We start from the raw sequence: 15,419 nt of genomic DNA, 5'->3' as shown, positions 1-15,419 counted from the left end.
GGCAAATTGTCTGATAAGAGTTGGTTCAGGAGAGTAAAGCAGGCTGGATCACTGACCCAGAGGCAAGCAAAAAGAAACCCCCATTCAGCCTTTCAGGATTTGCTGTTTTTATCAATTTCAATCTTATCTGGAAGCTGCTTCCCAAAGTGCAACTTTTCCGTTGTATTCCTGGACAGTTTTTATTTGCTTCTGCTTTCACCAAAGCAATAGCGTAAGACAGCTGGAAAATTTTGAATACATGCAATGTTTTACAACTACGTTAATGCTGAAAGATAGGGCATAAATTAGAAGCTGACTGGGCACTGGGAATATCCATGGCTTGCAGGAGCATTCAGCTTCATGATTTATTTTATCAGTGAAAGTGAGCAGAAACAGGAATGCTCCAGGTTTTATAATTTCTATGAGTAAGAGAGTAGATTTTTTTATGGACATAACATTCACAAAGCATCTTAAGGAAGGATACCATTCAGTGTTCAGTGCAACAAGTAGAGTTAAGTTAGACAACATCAGAAGGCTGGTTAGTTTTTCCCGGGAAAAGAAATAATCTGTCCCTTAGCTGGCACACTCTTGAGTTTGTCAGCCTGCAACTGTCTTTGCTGGTAGCTTATACACTGCCTGATGTTCCAGATGTGCTCAAGGTACATGATCGCCATCTAGTGGCTACTGTTAAATTAAGGAAATGAATGTTTATTAACTGGAAACTGAGGCATTTTATGGGAGACAGTATGTAATATTTTAAGCTTTTATTAACAACATGTGCATTTTTATTTCTGATTAATTCCTGATTAAAAAGAAAAAATGACAAATCCAACCTTTATCTTAATTTTCCAAAACTGAGCTGTCCTGGAGTATGGTTTTGAGGGTTTGTTTTGTTTCATTTTGTTTTTCCTCACCATACAACATAACAGAATGTTCCAATAGTTCAGTGTATGTGTTGTCAGAGTCACAATCCTGGAAGTGACGTCTAAAGAGACGTGATGCCAGAACACAGTCTAAAAGAGCCAGCTGCAGCATTTCATGCATGAACACATCCAAGAAATTTGGGCTTCTTGTTTTTGAAGATGAATGCAAAGGCAAGAAAGTTTCTTGAGGAACTCACTCCTCTAGAGACTACGCATACTACTAGTGGTTGTCTTATGGAGTTTCACACAGCTGTCATGGCTATTGGCCCTCCTGTGAATTTTCTTTCTCAGTGGCTTCACAGCAGGCACAAGAGACCCGAGAAACCCCTGATGTGGTAAACCAAGGTAGTAAATATAGATAGAATAAATGTGCGGCAAATGCTGGAGTTAATGGCATTACTGGTCACAGAAATTAGCTACAAGCTAATTTTTACCTTAGTTCTTGGGGTTTTGTTCCTCACTTTTTCTGGTAGTGGCCATGAATCCACTAATATAATCAAAGATATTAGTGAATGGCAACACCTTTCTCTGCACTGTGAATTCTGTACCCATACAAATATGGGGTGGTGAATCTTGAAGCTAGAACATGAAGCTAGGAGGAAAGGGTTCTGCTTCCCGATTTGGTACATTTCCCATGGCACCTTTTAGCTCTGCACCTTTAATTGTGCAGCTATAAAATGGCAGCATTAGCCCCCCCCCCCCTTTTGATGATGTCCATTCATAGAACAAGCTGCTGGCAGCATGATCTGGTGTCACAGAGCGTGGTGATGTCACAGAGGCACAGAAACAACAGAAAATCTTGTATTGTTATAAAATACAAATAACAATGGAAAATAGCATCCTTGCATAATGAGACTACTGTCCTCTTCTGACAACTATGAGTCCTTGTTTTAACTAAATACCTTTTATATTCCTTGAATATTTAGAAGTACTCAAGGAACTTAAGTAGTACTCAAGGTAGTAAGAAGTACTCAAGGTTTTCAGTAGGAGAGGTTTCCTGACTCTCCTATGGAAAATCATCACCTATGATGTGCTCTGGGTTTTTTTTTCCCCCTTGGTATATTCATCTTTATTGTGGGCAAGAGTAAGGTGACCTTGCTCCCTGGTAATGCATGGAAACCAGTGGAATTTCTTTTTATTAAAATTATTTTTCCTTTGGGTGATAAAGCAACTACTTATTCCATGCCCCTTGAGTCTAGTGCTCCCAGTTGGTACATTTGAAAGAAACACATTTATTGAAGAAGACATATGCCCGCTTTACATTTCAGTACTGAATGCCCATATATCTCAATGAGCATGTTTAGTAGCATTACAGTTTTCCTCCTGATTGCCCTTTTGTGTGCTATTCTTTTATTTTACCTCTGTCATCATTAGCAAGTTCCTTCTAATTGACTTTAATCTTTCCTGCCACAGAGTTTTAACCATCTACCAAAGCACACAATGGGAAAATTCTCCCAAATATTTTTCTCGTTATTTTTTATTTACTCAGATTTGACAATATTCTAGATACAGAAATTTAAATACCAGTCCCAAATTCAACAACTGACAACATGCCCAACCTGATGAGTAATCTCATTATAGTAGTGATGAGGCCTGTTGTTCACCGGAATGGCCAGGCTCTGCAGTTCTTCAGGGCCTGATTTCCCCCTCCTATATTGCTGCATGACTTAGCACAAACTGCAAGAGGTCCTGTGCTCTCGTGTTGCCTAACCATGGGACTTTTAGTACTATGTGGTCAGGCGTTAAACCCTCTGAATAAGTAGGCAAAGACACCAGGTCACTGATAGATACAATACTGACACTTGTGGAAAAAGAGGATTTTGCCATTTGATCTGAGAGGCGTAGGTTAGATACTGATTATGGCAGCATCACCATGCCAGATTTTTGTGATGTACCCTACCATCAGCTAAAATTCTGATACTCCTTCTCCCTCCATATGATGAGAAAAATGGGGCATGATGCTGTGAGAGTCTTTTGAATAATTTATACATTTACCTAAGAAAGATATAGTCAAATATTAAAATAATAGTCATAAAAAATAGAATCAGTTGCTCATTGTCCTTAAATAAATGTTACTCTTAGAAGAGCAAAAGAACATACAGTAAGGCAGATGTTAACTAAGAATTGCTGTTCTTTTTGAAAGCAAAATATTTCATGGTTTTGGATCCCTTACTGTCATCCCTTTGTTCTGTATCCAGTTGAAACAGCTTTTACAGACATTGTTAACAGCTTAGTTGCTGGCATCAATGTCGAATACTGGGTTACTTTCTAGTCACATTTGTTAAATAAGAATGTATAATCTTGGTGGTGATTGCCTTAAAATAGCCCTAAGAACACCTGTACCAATTATATAAAAGGTATATTTTTACTTTGATGTCACAGATGAGCACATTATTTTAATTGGGTTATTTGTGCATTTTGATCTGCTCACTGTATTGCCTTACTGCAGCAGATGGCCCAGTGTGTGTTTTATAAATACTTTGCATGACATCCCCTCTATTTTACTAATCTTCACTGTGACTTCCCCATTGATAATGACTAATTGCAGTTTCCTTGCCAGCAACTTTTAATAGATTCCCTTTTTTTCTTAATCTCTGCCTGTCCTTAACAGCATTGTTTTGTTCAATAATCTAATCAGTTCAGCAACGGTATAATATTAGATGATTGAACCATCAGTTTATGAATTTTTGAAATGCAAAATACCCATGAAGCAGTCACTGATGAATATTTCAATAGTGATAAGAGACCACTCTTTTTTTTTTGAAGAAATGGAAAGGGTTTTGCTATCTGCTTCAATGCTTTTTCTTTCCCTTTTTTTAATTCTGCCATTGGTCCTGAGAGTTGTACGCAGTAAATAGGAAGGAATTCATTAACCAGAAGAATTAACAGAAAGGATTAACATTTTTGCCTACCCAGCATGATCATATTAGCCATTCAACACATACAGATCAAACTAGTGAGTGAATATGGAAAAAATTCCCTTCATTGTCACTGCCTCCTATCAATGAAGATTTACGTGTGAAAGGGGCTCCCTAAGGCAAAAACACTTCCTGGTTCACCCCATCTGTGCTAGCAGGCAGCAGTATGTAGATGCTGGAAATTCAGAGGGAGAATAACAGCACAGAACTTTTTATAGCCTCGCATGATTTTCTGGGAAAATCCTGGACTCTCAGGAGTTTCTGATTAGAACCACTGTTTTCTCTGTGAATAGAAACAAATAGTCATGTTTTTAGCAGCTTTTATGTTTTGCTAATGGCAGTGCTTCTCAAGCTCTCTCTGTTTCTTTTATCCACAATCTTTCATGAAAGGAAGCAGTAGTGAAGCAGTAGAGCTAAAAGGTGATTGTAGGACAATTCCACAATTTCACAGCAGTTTGTGAGATTTCACGGTTTAATTTTCACAGTTTAATTTCCTTCCTTCTTGGAGTAAAACCAAAAGATTTAAAATGTGTGTAAATGGAATACTGCTAAAAAGTCCACTCTTGGATCAAGATCTGATTATTTCAATGCAGGACATTGGATTGCAGACCTGGGTTATTCTGTGGGGAGCTGCAGTTCATGTTCCACGTGTACCTGAATTTGCAGCAGATTTCATCCCAGAACTCTCCAAATTAGACAGAAACTGGGTCTTTTAGTTCCATGCCATGCCATTGCCATATCAAATACAATCTCTTATTCCTGAAAAAGCTTCCTATTTTTAAAGATCCTTTATAGAATCAGATACACCTCTGAAAAGCATTGTGGCTTTGGAAAATATCTATTTTGATGACATTTTATTCAACTTAAAAATGCTTTGACCTGCTCTGTTTCTGTGTTCTCATCCCCTCTTTCCCTCCTTTCTCTTCCACTCCACTACCATGCTGGTTCTCAGGTAGTGCAGAAGAGAAAGAATTAACCTGGCTGAAATGTTGAGAGCTAATATTTATAAGAGTAATGTAAGAGCATGTGATAAGAGTAAGAGTAAGTGGTGTGATAAGGAGGGGGGAGAGGGATAGAATTTAAAAAGGAGGGAAAGGAGAGGGAAGGGGAAGGGAAAGGACAAGTAAAGAGGAAGGAGAAGGGGAAGCAGAAAGCAAAGAGGAAGGGAAAGGGGAAGGGGACGGGAAGTCTAATCAGGATACCAGAATTGATAATGAGACTGTGACTGATGCTCAACATGAATATGGTGGAACCTTATAGATTGGTGGAACTGATCTTGTACGAGAGGCTTGGGTGAAAGAAGTTTGGTCTAGCTGGCAAGGAAAGAAAGGGTGGATATGCCTGCTCACATGATGTATCAAATATAGTTAGAGGATTATTGTTATATTGTTTCCGTTTGTGCCAATAAAGGTAATTCAGGATTAGAAATTTCAGTTTCTGATTGTTTTCCTTCAAGTTGATTAATACATTACTTAGACTTTTCCTTTTAAGCAGACTAAGCTTTCTTTAGCTTTGGTTTAGTTGTTTTTTTCAACCTGTGGAGGTACACAACATTCTCTTTTTTGCACCAGTCCATCCTAGAGCTCTCCTGTGGGTAATTCAACAAAGAGCTCCCATAGCAGAGAAGATAGATTTTTCCATTTTTCCGTATCTTGCCTTACACAGGAAGAAAGTGTGCGGTATGGTCAGACATCCATTGGCAAGATCTACTCGGATACAAGTCAGGTATTTAGTCCAATCCATTGGGTTCAGCCATGATTCTCTTTAACACGAAGCACATTATTTATTTGCTTATCTTTTATTTATTATTATGTACTTATTTCCTAGAGAGGGGAAGGAAATTAATTACATAAAGTAATTGTTGAAACTGCCCTATTTTTTTTATACTTGGAATGACAGAAGACCAAACCCTGTGGTTGTAATTCATGTAAGAATGTGGCTCACTTTTTGACAAGTTTAACATTGATCCTTGGAGACACTCAGTTTGGAGGGTATTAGCAAGAGTGAGCCTTTCTCAGTCACTGCAGCTTTATAAGTACCTCCATTCTCACTAGAGCAAGGCTCATCCATCATTACTTATTGGCTTCACAGAGGGAAAAATTAATAGGTAAGAAAATTTATTCCCATCAAATGTTCTTTTTCCTAACAGAATATTACTGCTGAAGACAAAACCAGTAAAAATCTCTACTTTTTATTTATTTATTTAGATTTTCCTCATTTTTATCCTACATGCTCTTTGTAATAGGCTTGTTAGTCTATTCCTTTCCACATGGTGAAAGTAGGGAAAAGACAAAGAGTATGTGGCATTTCTTTATTTTATTTTTCAATATTTGAGAGTTTGAGACTTACCCTTTTTCCCCTTTTGTGTCTAACAGGCTGGGATGCAAACAAAATCTCAAGTGGTTAAATTCAGTCCTTTTGTAAAAATTTCTGTCAATTTAAATGGAGGTCATGTTATTAGCTACAAACAACTTCAGCTCTCCCCCAAAACATAAAAAAAACCACAGATACTTTATTTTTGTGAATCCAGCATCCATGTCTATAGAATAAAGGGCTCAAAGTAGTGGTTTGGAGTCTGTTGTTGTCTGAGCTCTGCCTCCAGAATAGTAACATCTAGGACAGTAGGTTTATTCCTGCTCCTCCAAGCCTCCTCTCCTTCTCCCCCAGGTGTTCTGTGTTCCTCTCATACATCACTGTGTATCAGTACTGTCAGCTAAGTGCAGGGTTGAGCCTGCTGAAGATAAGACTCACCATTCACATTTTAAACCCCTGTACTTGTACTAAAAGGCCATTTCAGCTTGAGCACCAGGGCTCCCTCTGAGTGGAGAGCTTAAGCTCCTCTTTATATTGTTTCTGTGAGTTGGGGCACAGGCTGTGTCAAGCATTTGAATGTTCTCTGCAGATAACTGTAGCCCATATTTTCCTAATATGTTTTTTTGAGGTGGGCTAACAGCCAAATTAGAACTAGCAATAGAACTGAGAAACGTGGATCACTCTGCATACTTAAACCTGCTCTCAAGTCTGCCCTGCACTTTGCAGAGTAGCTATAGAAACCTTACAGCTGTAACAGTCTGCGAAATTACTTCCAAACAAGAACGACATATGACCTCTAAATACTTTTACACTTCTGTTGCAGAAATAAGGAGGAAAGAGGAGCTGGTTGGAGCATATTATCCCTCAGTTGTCTAGAACAACCCATTGCTGGCTTTTGGATCCTGAAGAAGTACATTCTCTCACCACCTCTCTTAGCTGTACACTCCTATTAATGTTTCATTAGCCCCCAGACCAGTTGAGGACATGAGAGGTGCAGAATTGCCTTTAAGTCTCTTTCTCCTCCTCCATCCACTGTTTCTCCTAGCTTAATAATTGCTAGGAGACCTAATCTAGGATCTGACCCATAATGTGGATGTTAATATCTAGCTTTTAAATTGCTTTCCTTTTGCATTCTCACCTACTAAATCCCTTTTCCACAGAAGTGGTATCAGAAAGACTGCCAGTATCCTGCAGATGAGAATAAGCTTGACGAGTCCAGATTTCAATATTCGGTTTTCAGATGAAAGGCACAAGGACCAGTTTGCAAAAATTGGCTGCAGACATTAGAATGAGTTTGACTTTTAAGTTCAAAATGAGAAAACAGTAACTTAATAGTTTTTATTCAAAAGTGGATTTTGCACACATAAACTCCTCATAGCTTTTCTATATCGTCTCCTCTTCCCCCTTCCCAGAATGGTTTAATAGCTTCAACTCAGAAATGCTTTAACATTTTTTAAGGCAATACGTTATATTACTTACATTAACACAGCTACCATGGATACCTGAACTTCAACACTGTTGCTTGTTGTAGACACTTAATTGTGCTTGCTAGTATTGTGTAGCTTCTCAGTGTGTTGCTGCTTACTCAGCCTTGTTTATATTAATAGTGATTCCTTTCACCTACTGAATGTTGATCCTGATAGTTTTAATTAAACCTGTCTTTTCTCACAGATGCTGCTGAAGTCACACGATGGGACAAATTCTGCCTTTGGAGACATTTGCATACTTCCCACTGAACCTGTCTAGGGGATTATGCATGTGTATCCAGGGAGAGAATGTAGCCCAGTCTAATGTAAAAACAATTCAGATCAATTACAAAAAGAAGAAACATGGAAACGCACCTGAAAAACTGCTGTTTGAAGAGAGGAGATCTGATACCCTTTAAAGAAAAGAAAAATAAAATAGATAAAAGATGACTGTTTGCTGATCTTGAAAACATTTTGGGGGGCTTAATGCCAAACATTTTCATTTTTCCTTTAACAGGTACAAGCATATTTACTGTTTATGAAGCTGCTTCTCAAGAAGGTTGGGTATTCCTTATGTATCGAGCAATTGACAGTTTTCCCCGATGGCGTTCATATTTCTATTTCATCACCTTAATTTTCTTTCTGGCCTGGCTTGTTAAGGTACTGAACAATTTGTTCTTTTAAACCTGTCTGAAATGCAGATCATGTTAGAATTAATTTCTTCTCTTTTATGCCTGCTGAGCTTTGTGTCAGTCATTTTTTCATGTTCTTTTTACAGAATGTTTTCATTGCAGTCATCATTGAAACATTTGCAGAAATTAGAGTGCAGTTCCAGCAGATGTGGGGATCCAGGAGCAGTACCACTTCAACTGCCACCACCCAGGTGAAGTGTTCATGTTAGAGCACCCAAATATTGAGATCCTCTGGGGACTTAATTGTTCATAATTTATGAATGAATAATAAGACATAAATCCCTGTTAATTATTGTTTCATCTCAGTAGATTCTGTTCTATTTGACTTTGCATGTTACCCCATATGTTTTAAAGTTGTTATATGTATTGTCATATTAAATTAAATTCTAGACTGTATTGTCCAAATAGTCTTTCTTAAAAAAAGAATAATAGAGGAGACTATAATGTGGTTCTCTAGGTGTTTGAGTATGTTATGGTTCCCTTCCCTTTCCTTCCCTTCCCTTCTCTTCCCTTTCCATAATTCCTTTTCTCGTGTCATTTGGTGGGTTTGGAATTATAGTTGCAGTTGAATATCACTTTCTGTGCTAAGGCAGAAGAGCTGAAATTGCAGGCTGTAACTGGAAGAATAGAGGTCCGCGGGTAGCTGAAGTGTGTGGGAAACGTGGTCCTGGAATTGAAAAGGGAATACTGAGACCAAGGAAGAATGAGGTGCTCAGGCAGTGAGAGAGCCATGCTGTGACTTGAGGTAGCCACAGAAAGTGAGACTCTGGATTTGAGATAATGGCTAGGAAGAAACCATGTTAGGAAGGGCACTGGTTTGGGTTCAGGAGTAGAAAGACTCAGTATGAAAAACAGTGGCTAACTGGTTGAGATTTAAACTGTCTCCACATTATTGTAGCACATATATTAGATATCCTAAATATATAAATGGCTAGGCGTTTTCAGTGCTAGTACACTTTCCATCTATGAGAGGGACCAGTATCAACTGCCTGCAAAAAGCCCTTAGGAAGGCAGATATAAGAAATCTACCTATGAGGAAAAATTTTACTAACTTCTGTAGCTAAAGATTATTTACTTTCTTAAGCCAAAGGATTTAAGTGTCTTCAAAATTATTTATTAAATATTTTCTGGTGTATCTTTGGATATTCTTGTAATCCACTTGTAAATCCAGTCCTTTTCTGCCTGCTGCTACATTTTTTGGCCTCACAGATGCTTTTTTGGCACTAATTTCCACTCTGTGTGTGGCTTTGTCAGAGCAGACTTGGTGATATAATTTCAATTTAAAATCTGTTCTCTAACAAAAAGGGACTTTTCCACATGACCCATACTTAGCCTAAGGACCGTAATGTTTGTTTCATCCCCAATGTGATAAATTCCTGTGCCATATAGGTTTAACCTACACCCGCTGAACTAGGGTCTGGAACAGAGAGGTCTATATAAGGAAACTCAAGAAGCAGCCAAGATTAAGGAATTCCAAGGATAATAGAAACTCCAAAAATAATGTCATCATGCCAAAGAATATGAACATTTTGAATATAAATAGCGCCATGCAGAATAAAAATGGTATGTAGGCTGTAGACAAGTAAATGGTTACTTTGTTCCCTGAGTCACTGACATAATGACCATAAAGGAAGCCTGGCTTAACAGACTACAAAACACATGTTTTTCTCTATTAAGATGGGCATAAAATTTCTAGCAGCTTTTCTTGTTCAAAGCTCCAAATAAAAGTTCAGGCACATGTTTTATGCATGAAATAACCTTGACAAAAAGCAGCACTATCTTGCTTCATTTACCCACTTCATAAATCACTAACTACTCCAGAAACTCAGTCCTATAGAAAAGAAAAAAAATGTTGGAGGGTTGAAGCTGAAGAGGGGTCTGTGCAGAAGAAGAAAAGGAGATTCTCATAAGGCACTTTAGCATTGTCCATTAAAACATGGTACAAAGATGAGTAACTTGGTGCTGATATGAGTTGTCAACTCTTCCTGGTGCAGAGATACTACATAAGGGCCCAGCACCATTAAAACCACATTGGTGTGGCATTATCCCCGGTCTAATGAGCACTTTTCTCGGGAAGGCTTTTAAGTTTCAGCCTTGCTGAAATGACTGTGTTCCAGAGGTGACTTCCTTGATGCTGGAACTTCACCACACTTTACTATATAGTGTATGCAGACTCTCAAATGGCAATTAAAAATGCTAGAGCAGCTCATGTTCTTTCAAGGACACTTTAAAGACCAGTGTTAATCACTTCCAGACACGGTTTCTGATTGTCCTTAAGCCCAGCAATCTGTGTCTTTTTATGTCCTGATTTCTGAAAAAAAATATAATACTTACAGTTCCAGAGGTTGTGGGTAAAATGTGAGTATCGCTGTGGTCAAGAGAGCAGTTTTCATTGACATAATTAGAACCAGGATTTCATTCACATATTTACAACAGTTATAATGTTTCGGTAACAGTGCAGAATGGCTGCAGAGTTAATCTTGATTTACATCTGTGCAACAGAAGTAAAATCTGATCCTTGGAAGTAAAATAATTTTTACTGTAAAAAATATGAGGTTTGTCTATTGTATTTGTTTGCAAATACACCGTGAAATTTATTTTTTGGTCACAATGTCTTTGTATTTCTTCAGGATAAGCTTATTAAGTAAGGAATTTATTCTGAAAGGGTACTACCATATAATAATACTAATCCGAGATGAATTGAACTGGTTTGTATGTAAGGACTAATAGATTCACATTACATTTCGTGTTATCTGAGTAAAATTCAGAAACTATTAATGTTGAAATAGGAGCATGATGCTTTTTTCTGTAGCAATAAGAAACATTCCCCTCTTATTTTATACTAACAATCATCAAAATATAGACAGGTTCTTAAGGGGAATATAACAGACTTCACTTGTATTTATTAGCATGTAAAACGTTTCTGACAACTATTTTCTCTTTCAAGATGTTTCATGAAGATGCAGCTGGAGGTTGGCAGCTTGTGGCTGTTGATGTGAATAAACCCCAGGGCAGAGCTCCTGCATGTCTACAGGTACGACATTGCTTCTCACTAAATCAGTCTGTGTAACCAGCACCTCTGGAATGTTGGCATAAGGAGATTGTGGTGAGAAATAGCATCTGCAATAGTTTTAGTCATAAATTGCCTTAAATCCATTGCTTTCTTCAGTGTAGGTTTGTTCATGGAAAACACAAATCAACAAAGATGTACTACATCCAAAGCCAGAAGGTTAGAAAAATATATTTGTTATAAAGGCTTTGTCTTGTGCGCTCATAAGATAAAGTTTTTAGAACATTTTTATCATATAAAATGATCCTGCTTTATCTACCAGACTTTTGTACATTACAAAACAACTTCAATTCTAAGTTATTCACAACTGACAGGCTTGTTTATTAACTGCAAAATACAATAACATAGACCAAGAAGCATGACTAAACATAATAAACACATACCTCATTCCTATATTGAAAATAGGATCACTGAAGAATGGGGAATACACATGTAGCTACTAAGCCATACAGTGTTTGAAACAGATTTAATATTCTCATTTTGATATCAGCGGGGTTTGATATCAGCTCTACCCTCCTTGTTTAAATAAACCCAGACTAAGATATGTAATGTTTTTAGAAATCCCTTTTTATTACAGCATGTTGTACAGCAGCTCAAATTTTTATTTGTATGTTAAAGAATAATACTTCTGGATGAAACAGCCTTGCTTCAGAACAGAAAACCAAAGCTACTATAGCAATCTGATAGCATGATGTTTGCTAGCCGTTTTGGTAATGTTCGATTTAATATGTAAGCTAAAGTGCACAAACGTGTTGGCAGCATGAACTTAGCTGAACACTAAGCTGGCAAGCACCTTTCAGCCACTCTTGAACAAACTGTTCATTCTCAGATCTCTCTGCTTTGTCAAACTATTGGCATGTAATTAATTATAGCATATGCTTTAACTGATGACTTCTCTTGCCAAACTAAGTTATTAATTTTGAGAGCAACTGAAATATCATTTATGATGGTCTCTAGTAACAGTCTCAGGTATGTGGATAGACTATAGTTGAATTCACAGTGAAGACTCCTCCAGACGAAAGTTAAGATAGCATCAGACTTAACCTGTTCTGCCTTTGTCTGTAGTATTGCATTTCCTCCCATTTCAGGAATCATGGGAACACATGGTAAATTGTGTTCCAGGAAACATAAACCTCATGCATCATTGGGTGCTGTAACTTTTTATTCTTGCAACTCAACTGGCAGTTTTCTTCTCATCCTTCATCCTTCTGTGAAACACCTGCAAAGCCTCCATTAATCTATGGCCTTGCTGGAGGTCAGTGACAGCCAAAGGAAAACAATGTCTTTTAGCAGAATAGTGCTATGTGCTTATGAAATATTGACTAAAATACAGCCTGAAGAAAGCAAAATCTCAAAGTCTCATACGTGTGTACACCTTTATTCATCTCACTATGCATTATTGTTTCATTTCTATCAATCCCTATATAAAAAGACAATAGACTTCTAAAAAAGTCCATATTTTTAAAGTCTTTGCAGTATATTGAAAGCATTTTTTATTCATGAAGTCCATACTGAGGGATTTCATTGTTATTTTTAGGGTTTGGTTTTTTTTTCCTTAAGAGGAAAGTGTTACATAGATCTGAATCTAGGAAAGAGTTAATCAGATTGAAGAATATACATTCTACCTTTAGGATACGTTCAATTAATAAGCATTCTTCTGACCTTTATTAGCTAAGTGGACTGTCATTCAATATCCTGTGAAGAATGGAGTTCTCAGAAGAAGGTAGTGAAGACTCTCTATTGCCCTGTATCATTTTAATTAAATTTCATAGTAAATTTGGTTTTATTAATTCCTCTCTGGGCTCTTTAAGTATTACTACTCCAAATACAAAAGAGAACACTCATTAAAAGTTCTCTTTCAACAGTAACATGAATCTGTGCTTTGATGAAACTCTGGTTCATCAGTGGATTCAGGTATTTATAATATACTTCCTCAAACATCTGTGCTGTGCACTGGGAGAGGAAATGACCTAGCAGCTAAGGAACTGGAAGGGGACTCTGGAGGTTTGGGTTCAATTTATTGGCCAAGCATAAATTTCCTGTAAAGTTTGAATGAACTACTTAACAGGTATGTTAGCTTTGGTTCACATTCTGTAAGGTGGTGGCATGTCTCCCTACCAGACATAACAACTGTGGAGTTTAAACTTACTATGTAAGATGGGCCAGTAAGATGGGCATGTTGTACATAAGTAGGCAAATAGATACATCCAGCTCTCTAATGTTGGGAGTGATAGGGGCAAGAATAATGCAATTTGTGTGCTGCATGTAACATAGAAACCTCTCTAATACAGATACTGCAAAACACTTCACACGGACTAGCTGGATTTGTCAGAGTTTGACTTTTGTACAACTCATGCTTACTCCCACAGACTGGTTCAGGTGTTTCTGCCTGGCAGGCCTTATTATCTTAGGTATAGCATTGCAGTGACACGCAGGGTCACTTGGGTCTGATGCTATTCTTCAGCTACTAATAATTCAGACATAGTACAGAGATACCTCGTAGACTCTGTGCAGAGCCTTTGTAACTCACTTTGTCTCACACAAACATGGCACTATTGCACCAAACCATGCAATTAAGTAAAACGAATAAGCTGGCAAACACATCTTTACGCTTCAGTGGATCTGCAAAAAGGAGGTACAAAGCATCTTCAGAGAGCTCCTGATCAGTGAGTTGCGTGCTTAGGTATGTCTAAACTGCTGGGCAGTGGCACGGTGCTTTCCTGAGCATCCTGTCTTGTCTTACCTGAGAGCCCATGTTCCTTCCCGGTGGGAGTTTGACATGCAGGCAGGAAACAACCCGCATGTGCTTATAGATCTGGGATCTGCAAAGGGCTCCTGTATCCGGTAGTGTAGTGGTTAATGTAAGTAAACAAGTAAAGTAAACAAGAATAAGACTAAACCATGAGAGATGGGCAAGAAAGATGGGTGTTAACCACTGTTTTAGAACTTTTAACTCAGACACCTACCTACTCTGTTTTCTCTAGCTCTTTAGAACTGGCTGGAAGTGGCGACATGGAAAGTTAGTAACAGCATGGTTTTTGATTTTGACTTGAAAATCTATCCTAATGTGGGGTAAAGAGGCTTTTATTTCAGTATAATGGCTTTATATTTATTACATTTTTCTTTTAAGTGTTCCCAAAGGTGCTTTGTGGTCTTTTGTTACTTATTCTCACTGTTCCCCATGACTGGCATTGATTTTAAATATTGATTTTCTTTTGTCACTGAAAAATAATCTTTGTGTTTTCCATTTTAACATGAACCATTTGGCATGAATGCATGCTGAGGAACCCAGATTGCCGCATTATTTTGCTGTTGTTGATATTACTTTAACAGATTGTAGACTGTGTTAGAACTTCCTGCCTGCCATGATTTACTCCTACGAGCATGGTAGGAAGCTCTCAGTTCACAAATAAAGTAAAGCTGAGCACCAGGTTCCAAAAAAAAATCCTTTTAAAAAACTCTTCAGGGATGTATTTACTCTTTTAATCCCCTGGTAAAGGCACATTGTATTTTTTATTATTACTTTCCTGTTAATTTTAGAGGTTGTTGATGTCTTTATCACACCTTCCTTCTTTTTGTCTACCAGTCCCCTAAGACTTGTAAAATATGCATGCTGGTTTAAAGGTGAACTGAAAAGTTTTAACTTGCACATGTCTTCCTTGAAACTGTGGTTGATATTACTAGCACCAAGGCACTAATGACATCTTCAGTCTTCTCAGTACATAGATTTGTAATGAACAGAGAAAGTCTGGAGCTGTGGTCCTGTGGAGACCAATGAACCAGACAGTAATTCCATGTTTGTGCTAATATTTTGGGGTCATATGTCCAGCAGAAATGGAACTCATAGCTGGAGATGGAATGGCATTTAGAAAAAGCCTGGGAATACTCTGTGCAATGTATAAGCGTGAATGGAAATGGTCATCTACTCACAAACTTTATGTGCACTTCTATTCTGATAGTAATGGAAAGTCTTCAGCACTTTAAAAATACTGCATTCACTATTAATCATCTGTGCTCTGTCTAGAGAATTAATAGAAGGTCACAAAACTATGATCTGA

At 37.7% G+C, this 15,419-nt stretch overlaps 1 protein-coding gene across 1 annotated transcript in view; it reads left to right on the top strand.

The window, feature by feature from the left end:
* The window catches only part of NALCN (sodium leak channel, non-selective), a 253,524-nt gene that overhangs the window by 86,661 nt on the left and 151,444 nt on the right, over positions 1-15,419 (top strand). The window contains exons 8-10 of the mRNA XM_067289696.1: positions 8,117-8,259; positions 8,378-8,482; positions 11,239-11,325. Of these exons, the coding sequence (XP_067145797.1) occupies positions 8,117-8,259; positions 8,378-8,482; positions 11,239-11,325 (335 nt within the window). The remainder of the gene's footprint in view (positions 1-8,116; positions 8,260-8,377; positions 8,483-11,238; positions 11,326-15,419) is intronic.

The sequence above is a fragment of the Apteryx mantelli genome, chromosome 1, assembly GCF_036417845.1.
Source record: "Apteryx mantelli isolate bAptMan1 chromosome 1, bAptMan1.hap1, whole genome shotgun sequence".
NCBI classification, from domain to species: Eukaryota; Metazoa; Chordata; class Aves; order Apterygiformes; family Apterygidae; genus Apteryx; species Apteryx mantelli.
The sequence above is the reverse complement of the archived record's forward strand: the minus strand, read 5'-3'. Positions and strand labels throughout refer to the sequence as shown.